The following is a 25,901-nucleotide window of genomic DNA, read 5'->3' on the forward strand; positions in this document are numbered from 1 at the left end:
TTGGTCCTTTGGACCAGAATGAAAAGAAATCAATCTGTGTACACGAACTAACCTGGCTGTAGTAGTCATTGGTACAAATGTATGCACTTTGTGATAGATATCACCTGATAATTCCTGCAATACAAGCATTAACACATGGATAGCGTGTGGATAGTGGCCATTGAAAGCAATAACATGCAGTTCAGTGTCAGATGACTAGTGATATTTAGCTCAAGCTGTGCATTTGGTATCAATAATACAGGTTGCTACTATAATACAGGTGGACCAAGCCAAAAGCATAGTCAACAAACATCGTCCTTTTTTACCTGTGATGCTAAAGAATTTAAAAATTATTAGTGTTTCATTAAGTACTCTCCCTATGTATTGTTAACCAGTTTCTGATAGAGCAACCTTCGGTGAGGCAGAGTCCAATACCCAAATCAGAGAGCAGTACATAGTCAGAGTCCTTTAACTGGGAGCATGGAAAAGAGATTTATCCCCATATTTCACAAAGTATCTTGATGTCAGCTTAAAATTTAAATGAGGCTTTTTAAGAAGTAGCTTGCTTGGTAAGCTGGCCCCAAGAAGGCTGTGGATTTTGATAGCAGAGTGAGACATGCACAGACAGTTACGTAGGCTGATACCATCACCCCAAAACAGATCCCTGCAATTACCTGTGTGATGTAGGTTGCAGGCAACCCTTGAATTCAGTCTTAGAAAAAATAATGGAGGGCCAGTGAGAAGGAAGAACATCTCTCTCATTTGTCGAGTAATGCTAGCATGCTACAGGAAGTACAGATAGCTGTGAAACGATTGGGGAAACTATTATCTGTACCTAACCTGTCACCTGAAGTTGTCTTCTACTTTTAACATGTGTATATAAGGTCCGTTCAGTAGTTTGTGTGAGCGTGGAAAGATCCACAGGAAAAACAAAGTGTTCTGCATGGCAGGTCCTTTTTGAAGCAGGGTCTGTAGTACCTCTGTAGTTCCCTGTCTGTGACACAGCATTGAAATACTTGAGTCTCAGCTTTGTCCAGCCATTCATGATTTGTTCTGCATTCCCACTTACAAATTAGCAATGCTTCTTGCAATGTGTGGGAAAAGGGCAATTAGGAGATCCAGTACAGATACAGAGGAAGGAAAGATGAAAATGAAGAAATAATTTTTGGAAGAAACAAACCTGATATGGCTGGGTTTTGTAGCCTTTTGTCTTGCTGAAGGAAGCTCATTCATTAAGAAGGAAAATAATTGCAGAACTTATATATGAAGTGACAGATCTGAAACTATTAATCATATTGTTGGAGAAATCATTGTTCCTGTAGCGACTTATTTATTTTTCTTGGCATGAAGAACAAATTGCATATTCAATGTCAAAGCGAAACAAGAAATCTAAGTAGTTTACATCATTACAACTAGTTCCAAGAATGTGTAGAAGAGAGATAGCGTATAATTTTTATTCTTTAAACAGTTGTATGTTAAAACAATAATTAGCAGCTATAATGTGCTATTGAATGTATTTGGGCCTTCTTCACCAACAGGCCTGTTCTGTGTGTGTGGATCGGTGGTTTTGTTTTAACACTCATTTTTGTAGTTAGGCTTACTGCTGAGACTGTCAGAAAGATGTTAATGTCAACTCTAGTGCGAACCATTTATTGGTATTTTTCTGGGGTCAGCTCATTTAAAAGTCGAGAAGGTGAATGCCTTTGGAAGGACATAAAATTGCCATTGTACCAGTAATCTTCTCTTTGAGTACCTGTATGTATAAGCTCATGGAGGTTTAAAATATAGTGGATGAGCTTCTGTTACTTAAATGTAGCCTTTCAGTGCCCTTTGACTTCCAGTTTTCACCTCATAGCCTCTAGCTACTGCCCTGGCAGGGCACACATCTCCCAAAGGAGATCCCTGTGTCATACCCGCTACCCCTGCAACATGTCTCGTGTACCTTGAGCATCTGAATTGCTCTTCCAGAGATACGAGTGGACCTGACAGAAGTGGTCCCTGCTTCAGTGGCTACAACCCCTGTTGTTTTATAGTCTCGAGAATGTTTTTACTACTTGAAGCCATAGTTTAGAAAGCCGGTTAGCTTAGATCAAGCATCAAGCAAGAAGCTTTCAGTTTCTTAGCTGCTTAGTACCAGCAGTGATACTATCTCAGCAGTGCGAAAATCAATGCATTTGTATATTTACTTACATATGTCTAGCTATGTGCAAGATCTAGGCACCCAAACATTTTGCCAAGTGGAGTTACGGGATGTTTCCTGGTGAGTTAGACATCTATCCCTGATTCCCACTGAGAGGATAATCAGGTCTATAGTTAATTGAGGCACTTCTGGGAAATCCCCTTATGTACCTGTCTGCCCCATGCTCCCTCTATTTTCAGTCTTGTGGTTCATGGTCTCTTGTAGCAACACCTTCTCTGGAGACCTCATGCTGTGCCTGCAGAGCTCGGTGTCAGCTCCTGCTGGTGTTTTCTTTAGGAGTAGGCTTTCTATTTGTATCCTGCAGACTTCCTAGATCAACTTAACTTTGAAAGTTTCATTATCTAGGATATAAGCCCAGTAGCTGATAAATACTCCTACTGGAACCACGAGTGTTCATGCTGTTCGTTAGCATTTCCCTTCACTGAGGGGAAAATGAATTCTGGCCACTCATAAATATGCTCCAGCATTTTCTTGTTATTACAATAATAGGGGTAGCGTTCTTCTCTTGACTCTTAGAGGGCTTACTGGGAATATTCAGCTGCCTTGGAAAATGTCCAGTGAGATTATTATTGTTCAAGCCCTGTTCCCCTTGCTAGAAAACACTTCATTTTTAAATACATCTTTGCATCGGTAGGACCCAAGCAGTTGGGATTGTTTCCTGTAGGGAGCAGCCTGATAAATTCAGTGGCAGAGCTGGACATTTCTCCTCATGAGCTCTCGGCCAGTGGTTTCACAGGTACAGTCAACCCAACTGGGAGCTTGCTATCCTTGCAATGTCACTGCTTTGGCAGTTGTGTCAGGTTAGGAAGCGACAAATGTTCTGGCATGCTGTCTGGAGTCTGGCAAGTTCGCTGGGTGACGTATGGACTGTAACGTGTAATGTGAACCCTGCGTCCTTCAGGAGTGAAAAATGGACTGTAGCATTTTCTGGGGACTTTTTTTAATTATTATTTATTTAATTTTTTTTTAGTTAGATCTCTGGGATTCATGTGACTTTTAATAGCCAGTTGGTGGGATTTAAGCATACATTTAAAGTTAAGCATGTGCTAACTGCTACCCTGAGGTGTAGCAGGAATCCACTTGTGAGCTCCTGTTCCCACCACACTGGAGAAAGCAAATCTTTTTTTATTTGGTGATGAAAGCAACTCAGGGAGTTGCACTAAAGCACAGTGCCTTTTTTAACCTCAGCTCTAAAATGGCACCGGTCCTACTGCATAGCACATCATTCCCCAAGCTTTCACAAAACAGAAATGATACATCAGACTGATTCCACAAACATATCCTGTGCTTTTTTTATCTTACCTGGAACTTTGGGACAGGACCCTGCAGGGCTGTCCCTGCGACTTGCGCAGGAGCCAAGGCAGTGTCTTTGCATTCCAGGTTAAGGATTTACTTTTTTTTTTTTTTTTTTTTTTTTTTTTTTTTTTTTTTTTAAAGTGACTGTAGAAATGTCCTTAGGCTGGCTGTGTTAAGTTGGTTTACTGCACAGTTGGTCAAATGGAGGAAAACAGTAAGCTCTACTAATGCTTTTGGCATTTTCTCATGACTCTGTAGCTCATTCAAGTTGTCTTCTCATGACTGGCACACAGAATCTATCACTTCATTTTAGGCCTTGGTCTAATAGTCACAAAAATCAATACTGAAAGTCTTCCTGAGATTTGGATCAGGCCCCTGTATGTATTTTATAAAACTACTTCTTGGCCATTGTTTAACTTTCTGCATTTTCATTTATCTTGAGTGTTGAAACTGTGAAAGGGGCTGATGAGTTGTCCTCCCTCAGTTTGCTTCCTCTCCTTCAGAGACTGCAGTTAATGTTCACTTCTTGGCTTTGCAGAGGGAAAAATCCATTAATATACCAGCTCACTTGAATTGCTCTTGTTGGAAACTGATTAAAAGCTTATTGCTGCCTCGTCTCACAAATGGCATGCATTCTGGTTCTCATTTGATGGGCAGCCTGTCAGCTTGTCAAATTACTCCATAGAATAATTCAGTTGCTCTACTCGAAGCAGCAATGCTGATAGGAAGAGCTTATGTACCTCATTGCTAGCGATTCTGTGCTTTGCACTCTGCAGGCTGGAAACATGATTTGTGACTGGGCTGTGGCTTTAACAATGGAAGGCAAAGCTGCTTCGCTGTGTATTTCCCTTCCGACTCTTCCTTCACCCCCTCCCCTTCCCTTCCCTCCACCAGGCTATTTTTGTGGTGTACTGAGCTCCCAAACCAAACTGAGGGAAAGGGGAAAGGGGTGAGGTGAGAGGTGTCGCGGTCCTTAGTTTGCAGATTTGATACATACACCCTATTCAGAAGATACAAGCGTGTATGTGGGTCAGCAGTCCCTGCAGATTTTTATTATTTATAGCCATTTCTATAAATACAGGACTTCACACAGCGGGTTCACATGGTGCTGTGCTTCTTGTAAACTGAAACGTTTTTATGCTTGCTACAGTCTGAAGGTAGCAAGTACCAGCTAATAGGTTAAGATGGAAATGAAAGTAAGTGATACACATGCAATGGAGAGCCTGCCACAAGGCATGCCCTTTACTGATCTGGGAAAACACTGCAGTGTCAGAGGACAAGGTTTTCAGTGCTATTTCTTTATTTGATACCCAAGGGATTTTTTTTCCCCCTCTGCTTGCATTTCTGTGCAGGCTTGTGCATGAAACATAGGTGCTTCTCTGTGCCATAGCTGGGACTGATGACAGCTGGGTGGGTGGGAACATGTGTAATCACAGAAGAAACTTCCTGCAGCTGCCCTGCCGTGTACTTCAGGATAAAACCACTCTTTTGGTTGTTTGCCACCATTGAGAGCTACCTAGTGCATGAAGAGGTATTGGGTTCCTTCTCCCTGCGGTGAGCACTGGTACTTACTGGGTAGGCTCCCACAGGAGCCAGTGCTATCAGTACGACGCTATCAGTTGTTAAGCGAACATTTGCAGCTGGAATGCGTGGCGTATTGCTCTGATTCGCCCGTTCTCCCCCTTGCATAGCAACACATTTAAAATACTCTTTTGTGTGCTCCCTTTATTGCTGTCAACATTCAAAAATCTTGTTTTGGTCTGGTCAGCAAGATACTTGGAAAACGTCACTGTTGCATTTTGTGAATAAAATAGGTCCCCATCCTTCCCCCCACCCCCAAACTGTGTAGGATCCAGACCTTTTCTCCCACCTCCCGTGTTTAGTCTGGCTTTGTTCGTTTTGCTGCCTCATACCAAGAACATAGCAAACAACTGAGATGTGTGCTGTGTGCTCAAGGCCAAAGAAAGTTTTAAATGGTCCCAGTTTATTTTATGCAGCCATGCGGCATGGTACATTTTGGAAGGAACGCTGGGATGATGTATCAGAAGTTACTGAAAATGAGATGATACTGGTAGTGGTTCATTTTCGGTGCCTGGTTTTGGAAAGCATATACTCAAATATTCTAAAATATGGAACTACTAGAGAAAGATGAATGCAAGGTAGGGAGGATCATGCTGCATCTATTGCTAAATGTATGTTTTCATTTCATTGAAACTAGAAAGTAAACAAAGATTGTACTTGCAAAAGAATTCAAATAGCTGTGTTTGTTTCTCGAGAGAGTGAGCATACAAGCACTGGGGAGCAGTCTGCAGGATCAGAACTTCAGCCTGCTCTGGGTGATAAACTCTTAGGAGAGGAAAGAGAAACCCCACTTTTTAACGTACAGCTCTACTTAATATTTCTTATTATTAAATGGTGTTGGCGGTCAGACTCTAAGCATATGATTAAACTATTAAAAATCAAGATATTTAAGGATTATTTGCTGTATTAAATCCTCTTACACGCAGTGCAGTCTATTGCCCTGTGGATAGTGTAACGTCATGACTGGCATGACTGGTAATTTTCCTTTTCTTTTCTAGTACAAAGATGCATTTATGAAAGCAAATCCAGGCTACAAGTGGTGCCCTACAACAAACAAACCTGTAAAAACTCAGACATCTGCTGTAACAAACAGGAAAAAGTTATGGGCCTTTGCATCAGACGCCGCAAAAGACTTGCCAAGCCCAAGAAAAGCAACAAAAAGTGAAGAAATGCCACAGCTGAACTTTGGAATGGCAGGTGAGATTTCCATCCACGTTACTCAGACATAGCATCGCCGTTTTGTTTGAGGATGCAGCATTGAAATTGAACTGCGATACCAGTTTTCTTTATTACACATGGTACTGTAGTGCAAATACCTTTTATGTCCCAAATGAAGTTGCCAAGACTCTAGTTAGACCTTTGCATAACAACTACCTAAAATTTCCTTAGTGCATGATTGCTTTCAAGAGTTGAGTCCAGATAGGTGGCATCATAACCCATACCCCTTTTGAGGTCCAGATTTGATTGATTTTTAATTCTGGCTTATCTGCTGTTAGAGATTTCTTTTTCTAGTAAAAAAGGAAAAATGCTGATTGTGTGCATTCTTTTTCATAGAGCATTGTACTATGTTCAGTAATTTGCTGTTTACAAAAATACTTTATGGGTATTTATGAAGTTGGAGGTGTTAGCATTCTTGTGGACGAATGTACTGGCGGAGCTAACTATTTGTAGTTAAATCAAGAAAAGCGTAATTTAATTTCACTTAAAATATGTTCTTTTACCCATTATACCTTGGAAGTGTGGATTCTAACCTTTTAAACATTTTTTAAAAAAAGAAAAAAACAAATCCTTGAATAAGTGTACATGGAGTGCCTGAACCGGTGAAAGGCAGATAATCTCTCACTGATACCCACAAATAGCAGAACTGTTGCAATCATGACCTTGAAATACAGAGACATTAATGTTAAGTACTGGCGGCTTAAGAACCTAACAGTCAAAGTAGAAAATAATTTTTCCCCTACTATCCTTCCATCCTTTTTTCTTTTTTTTTTCTTTTTTTGCAGTTTAAAGTGTCTAATTTTATAAATACTGATGTATTCGAAACTTTGTCGTATCCCACCTAGTTTGACAAGTGTGTGGCACATAGGACTTTTGTGCTTAGAGAGATCATGAGCTGGAAAGTGGAAAATGGTTTTATGGAACAAGTCTAAAAGGATAAAAAGGGATAAAAAAGCATATATACCTTTTTGGTAGCATAGCGGTATGAAAATGCCGGTAATGAAATTCCTTCTGGCTATGAAGGAACTGTGAAATGTGATCAAAATAAGTTTTTCATGCTACGTAGTTATGATATATGGGACACCAGTTCTAAAAATCACAAGGCCCTTCATCCCATTCTGCTTTTGTTATCAGAGGAGTAACTTCTATGCTCCTTAAAGGTTTATTGATTTAACACAAAGAACAAGTAATAGGTCTTGGTCTACCTGTCTGCCATCCCCAGTGCTGCTGCTGGGCTATCCAAATGCAGAGTTTCTGAGTACAGAGAGATCTTGACTCAAGACCTGTCAGAGCGGAGGACAGAGAACTTAAGAATTGATTACAAACTAATCTAATCCGATCTATAGAGTCATTCATTTCTGAAGAAGGCCCTTCTATGCTACATGTGATTTAATTTTTTATTATTTATTTACTGCAGACTGAGTCATTGAGCATAGTAAACATCATAGGGGTCTGACTCCAGTCCTAGTGCCACTGAAGGCTGGCTATTTCTTCTAGTGTAACAGTAGCTCATAAAATAACAACAGCTTCTGACAGAGATGTTAGCAACATCCAAATCATGACAAGTCTGCCATGCCAAATGGATTACTGTTTTGTCAACTATATACCAGTTCATGCTAAACAAGTTTTGTTGTGTTCTTCTCTCCTTGACATCATGTGATAGTTCAATTCAACTCTGACTCTTCTATCTAGCACAACCTCTTTTAAAATCCAGGCTGTATAGTAGCTGATGAACTGAAATCTAGCTGAACCTCCTCAGAAACACCTCTAAAATGCCACTGACTGTCCTGCATCTTCAAGGCAGATAGCTTCCTTAGGACATGGATTATATGATTCCAGAATCATTCCAGGAAATCTGTTTCACTTGTTGGTAATTGTTAATCCTGTCTTGATTGCTTTTTACATATTATATTTCATTTTGGAGGATGTAGTATATAGAGTATAAGATATTTCTTTCTTATTTTGAGTCCCACACAGGATTTAATATCTCTCCTTTATTTTTGGCATTCCAACAATAACCACCCCACTTTTAAGTCTCTTGTGTTGACCTATCAGTGGGTCAAGAACCTGAGGTGTGGCACCAGCATTGGGCTTCTGACCTGCAGACCCACTAGAGGTGTCCTTGCTCATCCAGCCTGGAAGTTGTAATTGAGCATGTTTTTTTCTCATAACGTGGCTTACCTGTGATCTGTTGTAGGGCATAAGGCAAAGACAACTGCTGTTCACATGTGAACATGACCATTGCAGCATCTACCCTCCCAACTATAGAGCTAAGTGAGCAACAGCTTTGCTATACAAATGTGCAAGATTCCCAATACTTTCACATTTCTGCATCAGAAGAAAACCATCTGAGCCAAAAAGCTTTTTAGTGAAGCAAAGGGTGGAGAAAAGACACTTCTAGAGTAGGCAATATCCTGATAGAGATGCAGTTTTTGGTTTTTAGAAAGAAGCTTAATTCTGCACCCAGGTAAAAGTTGAAACTGGTACCTGCTGGCCTTCTTTTGGCTTAGTTCTTCTTCAGTTCTTTATTTCCTCTGATAGAAAAATTTGCAGTGATGAACAAGCCAGCCTGCTGAGTATCTAACCAGACCAATACTAACAAAGTATGTCATTCCCAAATAGTGAGATGGTTGTAAGTTTCATCAATATTAAAAGCTGTTGAGAAAGTCACGAATTGCCTCCTATTCTGCAAGTCAAATGTGTGCTATTTTCTCACTACTGTTGATTTAACTGTAAATTGCTTTAAAATAGCACTAAAATTCTTTATTCTTCATACCAGTAAGTTCTTGGTGCCATAAGAGAAACGTTATTGTGCTGAGAAAGCACTGTAAACATATGGCAGTGTTTGCATACATACATTTTGTCTTCCCTTAGATTAAGTTATTTTGTAATTTGAAACCTTAGTGAAAGGATTTTTGGTTTTATCAGCATCAGACATCTAAGCACCAGCCCTCTGCTACAGCTGTAGCCTAAGTCTTCAAGTTGTTTACGCACCAAATTAAACTTGCACTTTCCAATTAGCTGTCATTTCTTTCCTTCCTCTTGATTTTTATATATAAATAAACAGTTTAAGTATTTGCGTACTTGGGCAAAAAAACAGTCCTGTCCTTGTCTGGTTATGGTAAGCTACTTATTTGAAGGGCAGAAAGCTAAGACCACCAAGAAGATACTTAGAAGAGAGGGAAGAATTTTAGAGCTATAAGCTGGGTGTTCTCCAGTTGGCCAAAACTGAGGAGCGGGAAAAAGACCCTCAGGTAACTAAAGTGAAGCACAAGAAAGCAGCTGGGAGCCATCAGTGTGATGTGGGCATCAGAAAGTGCTATATTGCAGCATGTCAGGCAGAGTGTTTTCAGGAACTGTAGAGAAGAGTTAATGCCATTGAATAGAGCACAGCTCATCTGATGTGATTGCCCAGCTGGTCATTCACATACAAAAAGGATGAACTCCACCTGGAATAACGGGAGAGGAGAGCTACAGGCATCGCTGGGACTGTGGGAGATGGACGTGCTTGATGACATCAGGAGATCTTGATTTGCTTAGGCAAGGAAAGCAAGTGGAAGAAGAGTAGGATGACTCCTGTAAACGCAGAAGAGGGAAATACTATTTAGGGAGAACAGTTATTTAATCTTAAAAGATGCGAGCACCAGAAAAAACATGTACCACCTGGCACTGAGTAAATTTAAGCTGAAAACTGGAAGCAAGCTCTTAATGTTTAGACAATTTGGGTTCTGCAACAGCCTTCCAATGAGAATAAGGAAAGTAGAAAGCAACCAGCCAAGCCCTTACTGTTTAATATGGAGCTCAGTAACTTTATGATGGGCCTGGAGATCTCTTCCCATCTCTCCTTCCTCCAAATTAACTGCCTGCTCAGGCTTTACCTTTCAAGAGACATGTTCACTTATCACTTCTTAATTGCTCTGATGTCCTCTTGTTTGAAGGACTGAAGGGTTTCTGATCAAGTATTTTGATGGCAAAAAGTGCTGTGCTGACAGAATTGCTTCACTTACGAATTGTGCTTAGGTATACTTACTGGCCCTTTCCATTTTCTGTCTGCATTTCTTCAACCACTGCTTGTTCCTAGGCCCTACACTTTTGATAGTGCCTTGTCTCTTTGTAGTAACTTAATATCTTTTGTTCCCTTTTTTATTTAAAAGTAATTTTTTAAAAAAAAAAAAACCTGCAAAACCCCCCATACAATTTCTACCTGTTTATTATGGTAAAGGAAAAAGTTAATTCCAGTTGAATGTTGGGTTTGAAGCCAGATGCTATTTAGGCTGTGTTCTTAAGATACTGAGCCACTCTTCTATCCTTGAGATAGTGGATGAGCCTGGTATATTCATATTGCTTTCCTCTGCTTCTAATTACTGCTATTTTAAGAGAGTATTGAAAAAACTTACTCTGCAAATGTCAGTGCAAGATGGTGTCTGAGGGAGAACTTTTGGCAGCATCTGTGGTATTGAATTAAACAGTACTAGTGAGTATTCCCGTGAACTGGACCTTGATCACCTGTAGCACTACATTGTTTGGAGGTTTACAGGTACAGGTTTGGCCCATGTCAGCTGAAAAGCTCAACAAATTACTCGGCACCGCTCATGAGTGGGAATGGGCCAGGGGATTTCCCAGTGGGCATTTTGGTTGCAGCTATTCTGCATCCAAATTTTGCATAACAAAATGCAACCAAATGGACAAAGGTAATTGTGCCAGTTAGCCTCCATTCCGGGGAATGGTCGTGGGCATGTGTAATTTGTTGTTGTTGAGAGTTTTTGTATAGTTCAGTGAAAGGAAATGGGAAAATGTGAGTGCATGCTTAGGGAAACCTGGGGAAAGTTACTTATCTTTGGTGTCTCATCATCACTGAAGTTGGTGTCTCAGCAATACAGCAAGGATAATGCTTCCCTTTCTCTCACATTGTGGCTGTTGTGCGAGACATTTGGGCCACAGAGTGTCTTCCTCTCTCTATATGACACTCTGTTAAATCGGGCCCCTGCATTGCTTCCACGGCACTTCCCCAAAATCAGACAATTAGTCTTCATAATGATGAAGAGCAACTACTGTTCTGAGTAGAAAAGCCACGCCATGAGTAATGCAGTGCCAGCGTTCATTGCTTTCACTTCTTGTTGTTTTCCGAGCTCCTGAGGTGCAGGAAGGCTGGAGGCGAGAAGCTGTCAGCATCAAATACTTGGAGAAAGAACATTTCTATCTCCATTTTACTTTCCTTAATTGTATATTGTATTGGCAGGGCAGCAAGTAGACAGGCAGCTTGCCTGGCCAGTGCCTGCGCTCTTCTGGCACAGAGGATCAAGCGCTTCATGCTTCAGAGCTGTCAGGCTGGCACTTCTCACCATTAAATGCAGATCTAAATTAAAGCTAAATGAAACTAGAAATTTTGCTTCAGAGCTTGATCATGTCATTTTGTTCCATCGTTTTACTTATTCAGTGGCTAAGGAAGGGAACCACTCCTTTGGTAGGAGCATCCATTGAGTTATAAACATGTGTGATATTAGAGCATCTTTGTGTATATTTATGTATGAGAGAGATCATTACAGTTGCCATTTTAAAGATATCCATCTCTGTAGTACATAAAACCTTTGGCAGTAGAATTGTAAATCCACGCAATGGGGTGTTAAGCACACAAATCCAATTAAATCCTTCAAACGGCTTTGAAAGCCTCTCCCAGAGGGTACAGAAATGGTTATTTGTGATTCTCTTGAACTGCCTTTTATGGCAGCTTGCTTAGAGTGTCTGTGACAAGTAGTCTTCTGGGGGTTTAATGCTGCAAATGGTAGGTTCTTTAAACAAGCAAATGAATAAACTTAAGGCTTGGGTTTACTCTTTCAACAGATCCTACACAAATGGGAGGTCTCAGCATGCTGCTTCTCGCAGGGGAACATGCCCTCACGGCTCAAGAGGTAAGGAACTCTCTTCTCTCCCTTACTGCGAGCCTGCAGTTTAAAGAGAGCTCTGAACAGGAATGTTTGACCAGTGGGAGATGAAATTTAAGATACATTTTGGGTAACCTCAGGTGGGACTGACATGTGAGGCCTGCGATATGAGTCTTGTGTCCGAACTGTGAACGTAGAGGTTGGGCCCAGTTTTTGTATCGGTTCAATATTAACTCTTCAGACTGAGTATTTGATCAGACCAGGTGATTCTGCCCTATGAGAGGATAGCGTCACAGGTAGAAGAGTTGAAATGCAGTGACTGTGTTAACAAATAGGTGGTTTGCCAGCTCTTTTGGGCAAGGATTTCATATGTTTGTGCAATGCCTTGCGCAACTGTGGCCTTGGCACTAATAGCAAAATAAATACCTAATAATTTCCATACAGTCAGTGTCATTGTATATGCATTCTGAAACCAGGTGAGTGCTAACAAGTAATCAAAGTATTGCAGGCTACTTCTATTCACGAAATCTTTACGTCTAAAAAGAAGTTTGTAGTTCAGTTGCCATCACAAACGTTTTTTACGAAGGAGTCTAGTAAATAAAATTGTTCCCATGTGCGTCCAGTAGTGCAGAGACCTCTGGTCCTTCTTTAGACTGATATTATTTGTGATCTATTTTTTCGGCCGGGTTTGAAAATTGTTCAAAAGGTGGCTTGTATGTTGGGTGAAATAGGTAGTCACTGCCATAAATCTCTAGTCTGGAAGGAAGAGCAGTGGAAGTGAGGAAGGTTTCTTTTTTCTTTTTTTGTTGTAATTGGGAGGAAAAGCAATAATTAACTATCTATATGTTATACCCCCAAATGGAAAATGTGTAGTGCAGTTCAGATGGATGGCTCCTGTACTGCCAAGACTGAGCCAAGACTCCTCAATGCTTTGCATACCAGTTTGAGCAGTGGAAATCTTTGTGCAGATGTGGGTACTGGCTTTCTGTACTGCAGCATGGAAAATAAGAAACACTAGGGTAAGTTTGGCAGAGAAGTGAAAAGAAATCAGTTATTTTCTGCTAAAATGAGAATGTCCTGTAGTTTTCAAACTTATTGAATCTCTCAGCTTGGAGTTTAAAAACTGTTTTTACTATGCTGTTACATTTAAATGAGAGGAAAGTTGTATTGTAGTCACAGATACTCAGTTCCATTAAGAACGGTCTTTGCTATGACCTTTTGAGTTGAGCTTTCTTGATCTTACATGAAAAGTGCCTCAAGTAGTACAATTTCAGATGGCACTGAAGGAATGTCCTGGTTTCAGCTGGGATGAAGTTAATTGTCTTCCTAGTAGCTGGTACAGTGCTATGTTTTGAGTTCAGTATGTGAAGAATGTTGATAACACTGATGTTTTCAGTTGTTGCTAAGTAATGTTTAGTCTAAAGTCAAGGACTTTTCAGCTTCTCATGCCCAGCCAGTGAGAAAGCTGGAGGGGCACAAGAAGTTGGGAGGGGACACAGCCAGGGCACCTGACCCGAACTGGCCAAAGGGGTATTTCATACCATGGGACGTCACATCTAGTACATAAACTGGGGGGAATGGGGGCGGGGGGAATCGCTGCTCACGGACTAGCTGGGTGTCGATCGGCGGGTGGTGAGCAATTGCCCTGCGCATCATTTGTACATTCCAATCCTTTCATTATTGCTGTTGTTGTTTTATTAGTGTCATCCTTATCATTATTATTTTCTTCTTTTCTGTTCTATTAAACCATTCTTATCTCAACCCACGAGTTCTACTTCTTTTCCCGATTTTCTCCCCCATCCCACTTTGGGGGGGGGGGGCGGGGAGGAAGTGAGTGAGTGGCTGCAGGGTGCTTTGTTGCTGGCTGGGGTTAAACCACGACAAGGAATAAAATGTACATGTGGATTTAGAGACAAAAAGGATGTTGTATAATTGTTTTGATATATGAATGTTCTTTTTAATTGGAACTCTCCTTTTTTTGAGCAAAAGGCACATTTCCCATGCGCCTACATAAACCCCATTTTTTCTGATAGAAGCATGCAACATGGCTTGTGATGTAATATTTACTTCATGTATAAGCTATACTATGCTGTGCTCTTTTAGGCCTGTAGTCTTCTTTTGAAACCTGGCCTTCCACCTCAAAGAGGCAAGCTGTGTAATCTGCTTTCACCCCCAAATGTAGAGCAAAATAATTGTCATAAATACAGCCTGAACAAAACTGGTTGAGGGATTTGGTGGCTGTTGTTAGAATCATGATGGGCCAGAAATTAGCTCATACTTACTAATGAGTTACCGTATTTTAATTGTCCTACACTATCTGACAGGTAAATGTCAGAGCATTTTCCCATGGAACAAAGCTGCACATCTCCGATTCTTTCAGAGGGTCCCCTGTGTGTAAAGTACATCCTCCAGAACAATCTGGGTGCTTGGTATTCTCGAAGGGACCCAAATGGACAAAGTTCAGTCCTCCTAACTGTGTATCAGCAGGAATTAAGTCTCCAGCTCTGTTTCTGTGCACTGGGAAACTTCCTCAGTTTCTTTGCATGGCAGCCCTGGTGTGTCTTCCATTTTCCTTTGTTTCCTTTTGATTCAGTGTTTTAGTGGTGATTAGATATGGAGCAAATATTTCTTAGGCTTGTGTTTCCTCAAATGCAGTAAAGATCCTAAACCTATTTAGACTTGGATAACTGAACAGCACTTCTGGCTTCCCATCCTTAGGCATGTACTCAGAGGGATACCCAAGATGTTCATCTTTGCATGCCTGTGGGAAAACCTAGGGTTGGATTTCCATGTTTACGCTTGCAAACAGTTTCACGCTCAAACCAGCATTTGGGAGGTTAGCAGAACGTGCTAGGAGGTGGTAATGACAGGCTCAGTAAGAAGCTCAAGAATTCATTGTAGAATTGGTAAGCTGCTTTCCTCTTCAGTGGAGGAGGGTTACTTGTGTTAGAGTTAGTATTGACATGGGGGAGAATTTGGTAAGAGGTGAGAAAGGGAGAAAGGTGACTGCTGAGGTATTGTCAGTGAAGAGTTTCAGAAGCTGCTTAACTATGGAAAATACAGGTATTGGTTTTATGTGCATATAAGTATATAAATATATGTTGTATATCTAAAACAGTGGCATTTCTATTTAAAAAAAAAAAAAGCAATGTCATTTTTAAAAGAATGTTCTAAATGATATCACGTAGTCTTCATTATCATTAAAAGTGTGTGCGTGCACATATAAGATACATGTGCATATATATGGTTCTTGAACTGGGGGACTGCTAGACATAAGATTACCTGTCAACATGCAGTTTGACTGTGCCTATGTATGATTATGCAGACTTGGGTGGCCTTGTAAGCATACATCTTAAATACTACTATTATCTTAAAAATTGTTAATAGAAAGGAGGGCAGCACTGGCATTGTTTGCTCAGAACTTGGGAGGAGATGAGGGAAATGATACTTAAGGTCTGTTAATCCCACGTAAAAATATTCAGCGCCTGCTGATTTTCTGTCAAGTGTATCTTAAATGGATGTATAGGGACTTTTCACGTCAGGTGTTTAACTTTCGAGTTGCCAGAAGCCCAGATGTCAGGTAACAAAGTGAACAGGCACCAGTGGGAAGAGGTACAACAGGGATACTTGCAAAAATGTGTTGAGGCTTTAGTTGCCATCTCTGTATGTCGCCAGCTGTGTTCCTATTTTTTAAATTTTTTTCAGTGGAGTAGAGAGTTTTTCTTCTGCTAACAGAATTCGGTGTCGGTACGTGATTATTTCCAAGCGGCGGCTGGAGTTACTAAGCAGACGGGCAGGAGAAACTACAGGCCTTACCAGCAGTAAACAGAGGACTCGGAGATGCAGTGTGTTTCTACCTGGCTTTCGGGTCCTTTCATCAGTTACTCAAGACTGTGGTGTGCATATGAGCGTGTTTTGTAGAAGATCCGAGCAGAAACGCCAGGCGGGTCTGCTCCAGCTCCTGTCCTTGTGCGAGGCGAAGCCCGGTCCCGGCAGCAGGTCCGTCAGCAGAAAGGCTGGAGCTCGGCGAGAAGGCGCCTTGCTTGCCTGCTCACCCTGCCGAGCTCCTTTGCTTGCCTTACAGCAGCACCTAGTGGCCTGTCTGTAGGTTACTGCCCAGAAATCCTGGAATTTGCTGTGAGGTCCAAAACCCGGCTCTTCTACCAGTTTCCCCCCTTGCCGCTGCTCTGCGCATCGGGGTGGGGGGTGAGCCAGGGGCTGTCCTTCACCTTCGTTCGGCTTGATCTGTTCTAGAGCAGGTTACGGTAACCTGCGGGGAAAGGGAAGCCATGGAGGCGTTATCCTTGTGGTTTCCATCTCTTTAGGATCAAAAGGTTACCTCGCCTGCGATGCCGGGGCTGCGTCTGCACGGGGTGGTATTGCCTGGGGTGTAAATCAGAAGTGAAAACTCTCTTCGTGCAGCCGAGGGCAGGCTGGGAGGAGGAAAGAGGAGAAGAAATGAGGAGATGTTGAGGACGTTTTATTACGGCAGGAAATGAGGCGTACGCAATGGCACTATCTGTGCATCCGTTCCCTCTGGTAATTATTTTAATGCTTTGATCAGGTTCAGCCTGGCAGAGGTTAGAAGTCCTGGAGATAATAAATTTCCCACAAGTCAGGAGTGTGTGGGGAGCAGCAGAGTAGAAGAAACAAGTTCAAATTAGTGCTTCTGTCATGCAAAGGCAGCAGCATTAACTCTTTAAAGTTAATGGAAATTGACAGGAAGAGTATAGTTGTTCTAACCACAAAATCACCTCCGAGTTCCCGGGCACCAGCAATCCATCCTTTGCACACAAAGCTATAGGAAACTGGGCTTCACACCTTCCACGGCTTGTGGTTCCTGCACCGCAAAGTGACCAACCTGTGCCCGACCCCCAGCACGTGGCCTCGGGGGCAGCTTCTCGTCCCCCCTCTCTGCACCAGCTCGAGGAGCGAGCCGTGCCTTACAGCACTTGTGCTGCAGAGGCTGAGCCGAAACGGTCCCTCTCGGGAGGGCTTCTCCGCTCCAGCACAGTGCTCCTGGGGCGGCGTGAGTCAGCGGCTCCTAACTCAGAGCTGGTTTGTGCCGGGTTTGTGTGTTGACACCTTCATGGGGACGTGCCCCTAGGCAGGCGGAGGAAGCTGCGAAGCCGTGGTCTCTGTTACGGTGGGTGGGTAGAGTTCGGGCACGTGTGGCCCTGCGCCCCGGCCTTGGGGAGCGGGAGGGTTTCGCACGGCTGCTTTGTTCACGTCGCTTCTCCCAAGAAGAGTAGTGCCCTCTCATATGGCACATTGAATAGGCTCCGCTTGCGAACAAACAGACATGCAAGCAGCATCCCTATACATTTCACACCAGTGCAGAGACTCAGACCTCCAGAGATGGGTCACTCAACAGCAGCAAGACTGATACGCATCCCTGGTACAATCCACACCGCTGCAAACATCTTAAACAGTTCATACAGAAACAAGAGAAAAGCAGTAATAAACATTATATCAGTGAAAACAGTAACACAGACTTGAAACACAAATTGAAAAAGCAAGAGGCAGGCGTTAGGAATACGTTCTTTGTAAACCTTTGGGTTGGTATACTCCCATAGTACACTGATAAAACATCATTCTTGGTGCTTAATAAATATAAGGAAGCATTGATCATAGGAGGCACTGTTACTGCTTGGTTTTATGGTAGGGAAAAAAAGGATGACTGTGCATGTAAGCAAGTAGTTGTCTGCCGTAGTTCTCCTTGGCCTGTGGGTTGCTGCTCTTAGATTTAGTGTTTTCAGGGGAGTATGGATAGCGGATTCCTGAAACAAAATGCCGCTGCTGCTATTGCAATGCTTAAGCATCTTGGACAAACAGCAGCGGGAGCAGCAATACAAACTGCCTGTGCTGTGGGCCTGCTTATTCTGGGGGTGCTTTGTGCTTACCGGCAACAGATGCAGTGGCTAGCTAAATCTCATGTATGCATAGGCTAATAAACGCCATTTGGCATACTTGTTTTGGTAGTAAATAAGAGAAAAAACACATTTGCATCGAAATGTTTTAAATAAACTGAAATTTCATGGAAAAATTAAAAATTGTTAGAGAAGAAAAGATTTCCATCCTGTTACTTTCCCTAAAATCCCACAAAGCCTCCTTCCTTTCTTCTGTTTCCTGTAAGCCATGTTACGTACCTTATTTTATACTAACAGTACCTTGTACTTCTAGGAGTTACACATGTAAACCTTTCGCACTCAAATGTGACATTTAAGAAATATATCATATTTGATACAGTTCCCTTACAGAATGATGCTTTATTAACTGGCTAGTAAGAACAGTACAGCTAAGCTCTGTGATAATTCAAATAAGGCTGTTGGTTTTGAACAGTCATTTCTTTGATCTCAGAAGTTATGACTCTTTCTTGCACTGCTTCTCATAAGCACCCCTAAATGGATGTTTAGGTACATTATTTGATCAATTTTAGGCTTGTGGTACCCTTAACTACTTATTTTCATGCTGTTAGGTGATTGGGGATTATTTTTCTAGTAAGTATTTCTGTCACTTAGCAACTCTCAGTGTCTCCAAAAAAATTTTTTTAGCTTCTGAGTAATTTTGTTATTCAGAATGGTAGTACAAATTACAGGTATAGCAGTGTTGATAGCATCACCAATACAAGGTAGTTGTGCATGTAGCCCGATATCGTCAGTTTAGTATACTGTTGCATGAAACTCTTTTGCAAAGTTCAGAATTATGAAAGACAAAGAAATCCCTGGTATTTTTGTGGTCTTTCTTCTTAGGTAATTTTTCAAATGCATTAAAGTGGGTGCTGAACTATGTTTTCATCTATAAATTTGATTTAACCTGTCCAGGACTGTGAAACATTAGAGTGCCCATCTTTTCTTAAACACCGTTTCTTGTTACTGCTGCCTGGTATTTTGTTTTGCTCACTGTTGTTCTTAGCTTGAAAAAAGCACCTTTGAGGTCTTACTCTGCACGCTCCTTGTTTCAGGTTTCCTCAGGTACTTGCCCGACTGATGCAACTAATTCTACAGAAGCCTGTCAGAAGTCATCATTGTTTCAGTTCGCAGAGGTGAGTTTCTTTAAAAAGGGTTGTCTTCTCCTTTTAAGAAGCATCTGATGGTCCGCTGAAAGAGAAATCAAAAATCTTTAACTAAAATTCATGCTTTTATTTGTTCCTTCTTTTGGGGTTTATGGTACTGGATCATTTATCAGGTGGATCGGTCAGACTTGAAGTGCAGGAGAGCGTGTTTAAGTACATAGTGGAAACCCTAGTGCAGTAATGGAGCTGTGGTTTAAGCAGTAATTTGCAGATGTCATTCCTGCACTTAGTTTTAAACAAAAGTCTTACTAACTGAAGTTTTAACGTGTATTTGGATGTTACGTTATGTCCTTTATCTATTGTGGCTGCTTTAGTCATTGACTCCATCAAAAACAACTGTAGTTCTGGAATTTCCAGAATTTTCTTCTGTAACCACCAAATAGCTCTGTGCAACTCTGCTTTAGTTTTGCACTGTACAATATTTTTGTCAACATATTTCCAGTTATTGCTAGAAGTACAACTGTGGCGGTTTGGTTTTTTGTAAAGTATGCACTATTTCATCCAAGTTTTAATGGATTTCATTGACATAAATAACATGACAAGAATGAGGTTGCAAGGAATCTTGGTCTTCTGCAAGCATCACTTGCTTGTTTGTATCTTTCCAGCTTTTGAAATGGTCATAATCAAGTGACATACAAATATTTAGCTGCATAAATATTGGTTGTACTGGATGCTGGGTGGTGTTTGAGTAAGTGCATGGGGAAAGAAATTTTGTAATAGCAGGGGCTTCTTTTTATTACCTGTTTTCACACCAGCTGTGAATCTGACTCAGTGTCTTTAATACTCATTGCTGTGTGTACCTTCATACTCCTCCCAAAACATCATCACTTAAGGAGCAGATACATTGCAAATCATAGCACACAGAGAATGTGATTTATTTTTGTTTTGAGTTTTGTTTGTTTTGCTTTAACATCAACCCACAAGACCTTAAGTTCCAACTTAAGATCTGAGGCGTTCAAAACATTTTAGAAATAAATTAAAGCACTGATCCTGTATTTCTGATTGAAGGTATTGGCCGAAGTACGTAACCTGTAATTAGGCTCTTAAACAGCCTGCTGGCTTTTCTTATTAGGTAGAGGAAATGCCTGGTGTGTCAGCAATGAAAAGCAATACTTGGAAGCTCCTTAAAATTGATTAATTCCAGTGTCACTTGTGATAATTCTACGGTAATAATTCAACTTCCATCTTCCAGTATTTCTAAGATGTGTTTGTATACTTACACTGTCAGTTGAGCAATGTCATACTTTGCATAGTTCCTCTTGATAACAGTCTGTTTCTTGAATTTCACTGCTAAATCTTTTAAAGAGTAAGACAAATACCAGCTCATTTAATTGTTTAGGTTCATTTTACAGTGCCGAAGCAGGACAGTGCCAGAGCCATGTGGTAGTAGGCAGGAATTGGGTTGTGTGCTGCAAGACAGGCTCTTGCTAAGGGCCTGTGTCCACTGGCTTTTCCTTACCCATTGAAGAACTTCTTCAGTGGGTGCCAGGAAACAAGCACATCTGCACTGCTAAAACGTGAGGTTTAGAAGTAGCTCACTGATGATCAGTATTTAAAAATGCATATTACCTAGTCTTACTTTTCAAGGATGTTAAACAGCCTGTAGTGAGGCTGCACCTAACCAGTGCATGTGAGATGGGTTGACCCTGGCTGAACGCCAGGTGCCCACCAAAGCCGTTCTATCACTCCCTGGACAGGGGAGAGAAAAATATAACAAAAAGCTTGCGGGTCGAGATAAGGACAGGAGAGATCATTCACTAATTACCATCACAGGCAAAACAGTCTCAGTTTGGGAAAATAAACTCAATTTATTACAAATCAACCAGAGCAAGGTAATGAGAAATAAAACGAAATCTCAGAACACCTTCCCACAACCCCTCCCTTCTTCCCAGGCACAACTTCACTCCCGGATTTCACCACCAAGCCCCCCCAGCGGCACAGGGATGGGGTTTATGGTCATCACACGTTATTTTCTGCCGCTTCACCTCCTCAGGACGAGGGCTGATCACACTCTTCCCCTGCTCCAGCGTGGGGTCCCACCCACAGGAGACAGTCCTCCACAAACTCCTCCAACGTGGGCCATTCCCACGGGCTGCAGTTCTTCACGAACTGCTCCAGCATGGGTCCTTTCCACGGTGTGCAGTCCTTCAGGAGCACACTGCTTCAGCGTGGGTCCCCCGTGGGGTCACAAGTCCTGCCAGAAAACCTGCTCCGTGGGCTCCTCTCTCCACAGATCCGCAGGTCCTGCCAGGAGCCTGCTCCAGCGCAGGGTTCCCACGGGGTCACAGCCTCCTTCGGGAACCCACCTGCTCCACCGTGGGGTCCTCCCCGGGCTGCAGGTGGAGATCTGCTCCACCGTGGACCTCCCTGGACTGCAGGGACACAGCCTGCCTCACCAGGGTCTTCCCCACGGGCTGCAGGGGAATCTTCGCTCCTGTGCCTGGAGCATCTCCTCCCCCTCCTTCTGCACTGACCTTGGTGTCTGCAGGGTTGTTTCTCTTACATGTTCTCACTCCTCACTCCGGCGGCTGTTCCTCCCTGTCCCAACTTTTTTTCCTTCTTAAAAATGTTATCACAGAGGTGTTACCACTATCACTGATTGGCTCGGCCTTGGCTGGCGGCGGGTCCGTCTTAGAGCCGGCTGGTGTGGGCTCGCTCTCTCTCGAACACAGGAAGCTTCCAGCAGCTTCTTACGGAAGCCATCCCTGTAAACCCTCCCCCACCCCCACCACTACCAAAACCTTGCCACACAAAACCAATACAGCATGGTAGGTATGTGTGTCAATGGCAAAATTATTGGTACTTGTACCAAGGTCTAACATTAATCAGAGGTGTCGTTTGCAACAAAAATAATTGCCACAAGTTAAATAGTGTAAAATGCAGTTACCTTAGTGTCTGGGATAGATCTGGTATCTCAAAGTACCTGCATGCATTGTGTCCCTGTCCACACTTGCCTTCCATGCTAAGTAGCAATTTGTGCTCTATCAGCACCACCATTCTGCTGTCTCAGGTCTCTCACTGAACTGTGAAATGTAATATAGTGTTAAGTTTTTGTGGCTAACTCTGTTTTGACCTATCAGCGGGCAAATAAAAGCCCTTCAAAAAAGTCTTAGCCTGTTCTATTGATCCTAGGAAATATTTTCCTTGTGAAAAATAATTCAAAATCACCTTTTCACAGATCACCCATTTATGTGTCTCCTGGAAAGCAGATTCTGTTCTTTGTACGGGTGTGCTGGGACTCATTTGCATGCTTTTAGGTACCAGGAGTCTTTCTGTTTGATGGATCAGAAATTTAGCACATTGAAGTTTGATATTGAAACTGAAGAGTTAGGTAATACAAACGTAATTGTTTTCCTGACAGATCTCTTCGAGCACACCTGGAGCCGTAAAACAAACTGAGGAGTCAGCATTGTTCCAGTTTGCTGAGGTACAATGGCTGAAATATGGTGGGGGAGGATGGGAGGAAGCAAGGAACCAGAGTTGTCACTGAATGGCTAAGCACCCTGTCTGATAAGAGATTCCCATCAGTAGATGTTTATCTTCATGACGGCTTTGTGTTAAGAAAATCATGGTGGGGGGGGAATAACCAGTGATTGGACGAGACTGGCCAGTTCTACCAACTGTAGTATACAGAAAAGGTACCAGGCTTGTGAACGTTACCTGGCCTTCCATACCAAAAGAGATATTTTCCAAATGGCCTTTTAATTTACATCTAGGAAAACAACAAACAAAAGACATTCTGAAATGACACTGTGCACTGCCTATGGAAGAGGCTGCAGCAGTGCAAAATGGCAGCTGCCCTAGAGGCAGGAATGCTTTGCAAAATAACCTTGCAGGTCAAAGGAAGCTTATCACAACAGCTACAAGGATAGGTAACAGCACTGTTAGCTGGTGACTTATAAAGCCTATAAATTACCCATAAGTATGTAAGCTATCCTCCTTCCTCCACGTATTAAAGATCTGGAGTTCTTAAAGGTTGCTTTTAAGGATTTCTTCTCGCATGTGTTTAATGTGCCTCTCTGAATTGACTTTCCACACTTATACTCTTCCTGCCCATTTGGGGGAGTCTGGTACTGCTTGCAGAATCAGTTATGGTAAAGGTATATTCAGGGTGTGTTTGAAAAGACTGGGATTGGAGCTGGTGCTATTGTGGGAGAAGATAATAGGATGAAAAGATGCCCTGTTATTCCGTGTATTTACAGAGGTTGACTACATACAACATGCTTTTTTCTGTTAAATGTTCAGCTAATTGTGTACTGTGTGTTTTTAGTTTGGCTAGGATGGGCCTTCATGTATTTCTTAGGAGGCCCGATTAAGAAAAAACAGTTTACTGATTCAGGTGCCATAAAATACCTGACTACAAATACCCCTATGAAAGATACAATAGAGTTAATATCTCTAATCATGAAGATGTTTTCATATGTGCCACCTTTTTTTAAAGTTACAAGTAAATTTGGAAAACTCTTTTGAGGAAATTAGTTGAATTGAGCAGGATGAAGCCATGCGTTGAAGCCAACCTTTTAAACCAAGTAAAAGATATTAAAGTTACAAGTAAATTTGGAAAGCTCTTTTGAGGAAATTAGTGGAATTGAGCAGGATGAAGCCATGTGCTGAAGCCAACCTTTTGAACCAAGTAAAAGATATAAGTTGGAGAGCATTTCTTGTGAATTTTATTGCAAAATATTGCACGAGTGAATCTGTTAACGTAGTTTCCACAATCTTAGCCATCTTACATTTTAATTAAACAGTAATTTTAAGATATCTACGGAGTTGAACAGGGTATGAATTGCCTTTAGTACAGCATTTCCAAATTGTCATGTAAAACCTGACTTAGCCATACTGTCACAGTTTCACAGAACCTAATATCATTTTCTCTCCTAATTGAACAAACAACAAAATGACAGATGTGAAAATTGTCATATAGATATGACAGTGCATTGAGTTGCATACCACTATCCTGAGCAGCTCATTTGGCACATTGGAGTGCATGTATGAATCATCAAATGTTAGGTTGAAGAGGTGCTTAGAAAGTTAATTAGAAACTGGTGAGGGCAGTTTTAAAGTCAAGGTTAATCTCTTTTTCTTGTAAAAACATTAAAACATGTGTGCACTATGGAGGTGGGTATTTTTTGGTTGTGTTTTTTCAGTGTCTGGAAATAAGGGACAGAAATCTGGAAAAGCAAAAAAAAAAAACCCAACTAAACAAAAAAAAAAAAAAAACAAAACAAACAAACAAAATCCCACCAAAAACACCCACCTTGTTGGCCATGGTTATTCCTCCTGTGTTATACTGTTGTTGTGAAACCTTAATGGCAGTGACTAGCATCATATTTTATCTATAGCAATATAGCAATATAGCAATGGCATTTTTTTAAGATTGCAGCCTGATTTCATTTGGGTTGTTCCAGGGAAAAGTATTGAGCGTGCTACAGAACCTCTTTAAGCTTTCTGCCCCCTCTGTTAAAGCTGCTTGTGCCCTTTCAAATATAAGGGCTTTCATTTGCACAGGGTGTCTTTGTCAAGTTTGGCAAAAATCCCGTTCCTTACTGTGCCACTTCTTACTGGGTCCTGTCTATATGAGCGCATTACTGCATTTAGTAAGCTAAATTATAGTAAGCAATTTGCAGTAGGCTGCTGTCAGCAGCGTACAGTGCTACAAAAGAAAAATGAGAGGGAGAGAAAGTAGTTATTTAGCCAGTAGCCGAGTAGACCTGTGAAGAAATGTGAAGTGTGCTGTGCTCTGATGTGCCTGGAGACTTTTGGCAGCCATCCCAGCTCAGTTTTGGTTCTGGCTGGGTGTTCCTCATATGTTCCCTCTCTCTGCGCCGCCTTTGCGACAGGGTGAGTAAGAGTGCCTCTTTGTGAAGACAGCGATCCCATTGAGTAGATTTGTCATTTAAAATGGACACCTTTACCCCAGGAGTACGAGTCCCCTGTCACTCAGAAACAGCTTGTTATATGTAGACGTAGCATGGGATTCTTCTCATCTTTACAGCCTCAGTTAGCCTTTCATCTGGTTGTCTGTCCAAAGTGCTGTAGTCGTCAATTAAAGCTGTTGAGGATAAGGCTAATGAGGCCTTCCCAGTGACTTGCCACAGATGATGAAAATCCCAGGACTAGGACTTTGTTGGGTCCTGCAGATGCGTGGGCAAGCACCTTGGAGGTCTTCAAAGATGATGTGACGTCCTCCTAAGAGCTTTTTGAAATTTGGCGTGTTGCTAAGTTACGCTCTTGGCTTTCTCGTTCTGCTCTGATCTTGCGCATACTTGGTCCTACTTTTGTCCTTCTCATTTGTACCTTTATGGAAAGACATTATATAGGCCAGCGATTTCTGAGCAGTGGGCTGTGTTCCTTAGCGCGGTGGCTGTTTGCAAGCTGTCTGCTCACATGGGCTGGTTGCTGTCATCCTCCTTGCCATGTGAGGGAAGCAGAGCAGATGGGACCCCTTGCTCTCTTGGCCTTTCTGGATGTGTGTTTGGCAAACGCGAACAGATGGTGATGACTGCTTTGTTGAGAAGAAACAAGAGTACCTCTTAGACTTACTTAGCTAAACTCTCATCTGTTACTAAACAAAGAAAATGCTTCCGGAGAGTGAAAGCAATAAAATTGCTAGTTTAACCATCTGAAAAACAATATGAAGCCAAAACACCCAAAGCGTTCAGCTGCTTTT

At 41.9% G+C, this 25,901-nt stretch overlaps 1 protein-coding gene across 18 annotated transcripts in view; it reads left to right on the plus strand.

Annotated features, from left to right (window-relative positions):
• BBX (BBX high mobility group box domain containing) overlaps nucleotides 1–25,901 on the plus strand; it is a 148,110-nt gene that overhangs the window by 84,657 nt on the left and 37,552 nt on the right. For all 18 annotated transcript variants that reach the window (XM_049824627.1, XM_049824635.1, XM_049824633.1 and 15 more), the window contains 4 exons: nucleotides 6,055–6,253; nucleotides 12,116–12,183; nucleotides 19,121–19,201; nucleotides 22,593–22,658. In XM_049824627.1, coding sequence (XP_049680584.1) covers nucleotides 6,055–6,253; nucleotides 12,116–12,183; nucleotides 19,121–19,201; nucleotides 22,593–22,658 — 414 coding nt within the window. The remainder of the gene's footprint in view (nucleotides 1–6,054; nucleotides 6,254–12,115; nucleotides 12,184–19,120; nucleotides 19,202–22,592; nucleotides 22,659–25,901) is intronic.

The sequence above is a fragment of the Accipiter gentilis genome, chromosome 21 (genome assembly GCF_929443795.1).
Source record: "Accipiter gentilis chromosome 21, bAccGen1.1, whole genome shotgun sequence".
Taxonomy (NCBI): Eukaryota; Metazoa; Chordata; class Aves; order Accipitriformes; family Accipitridae; genus Astur; species Astur gentilis.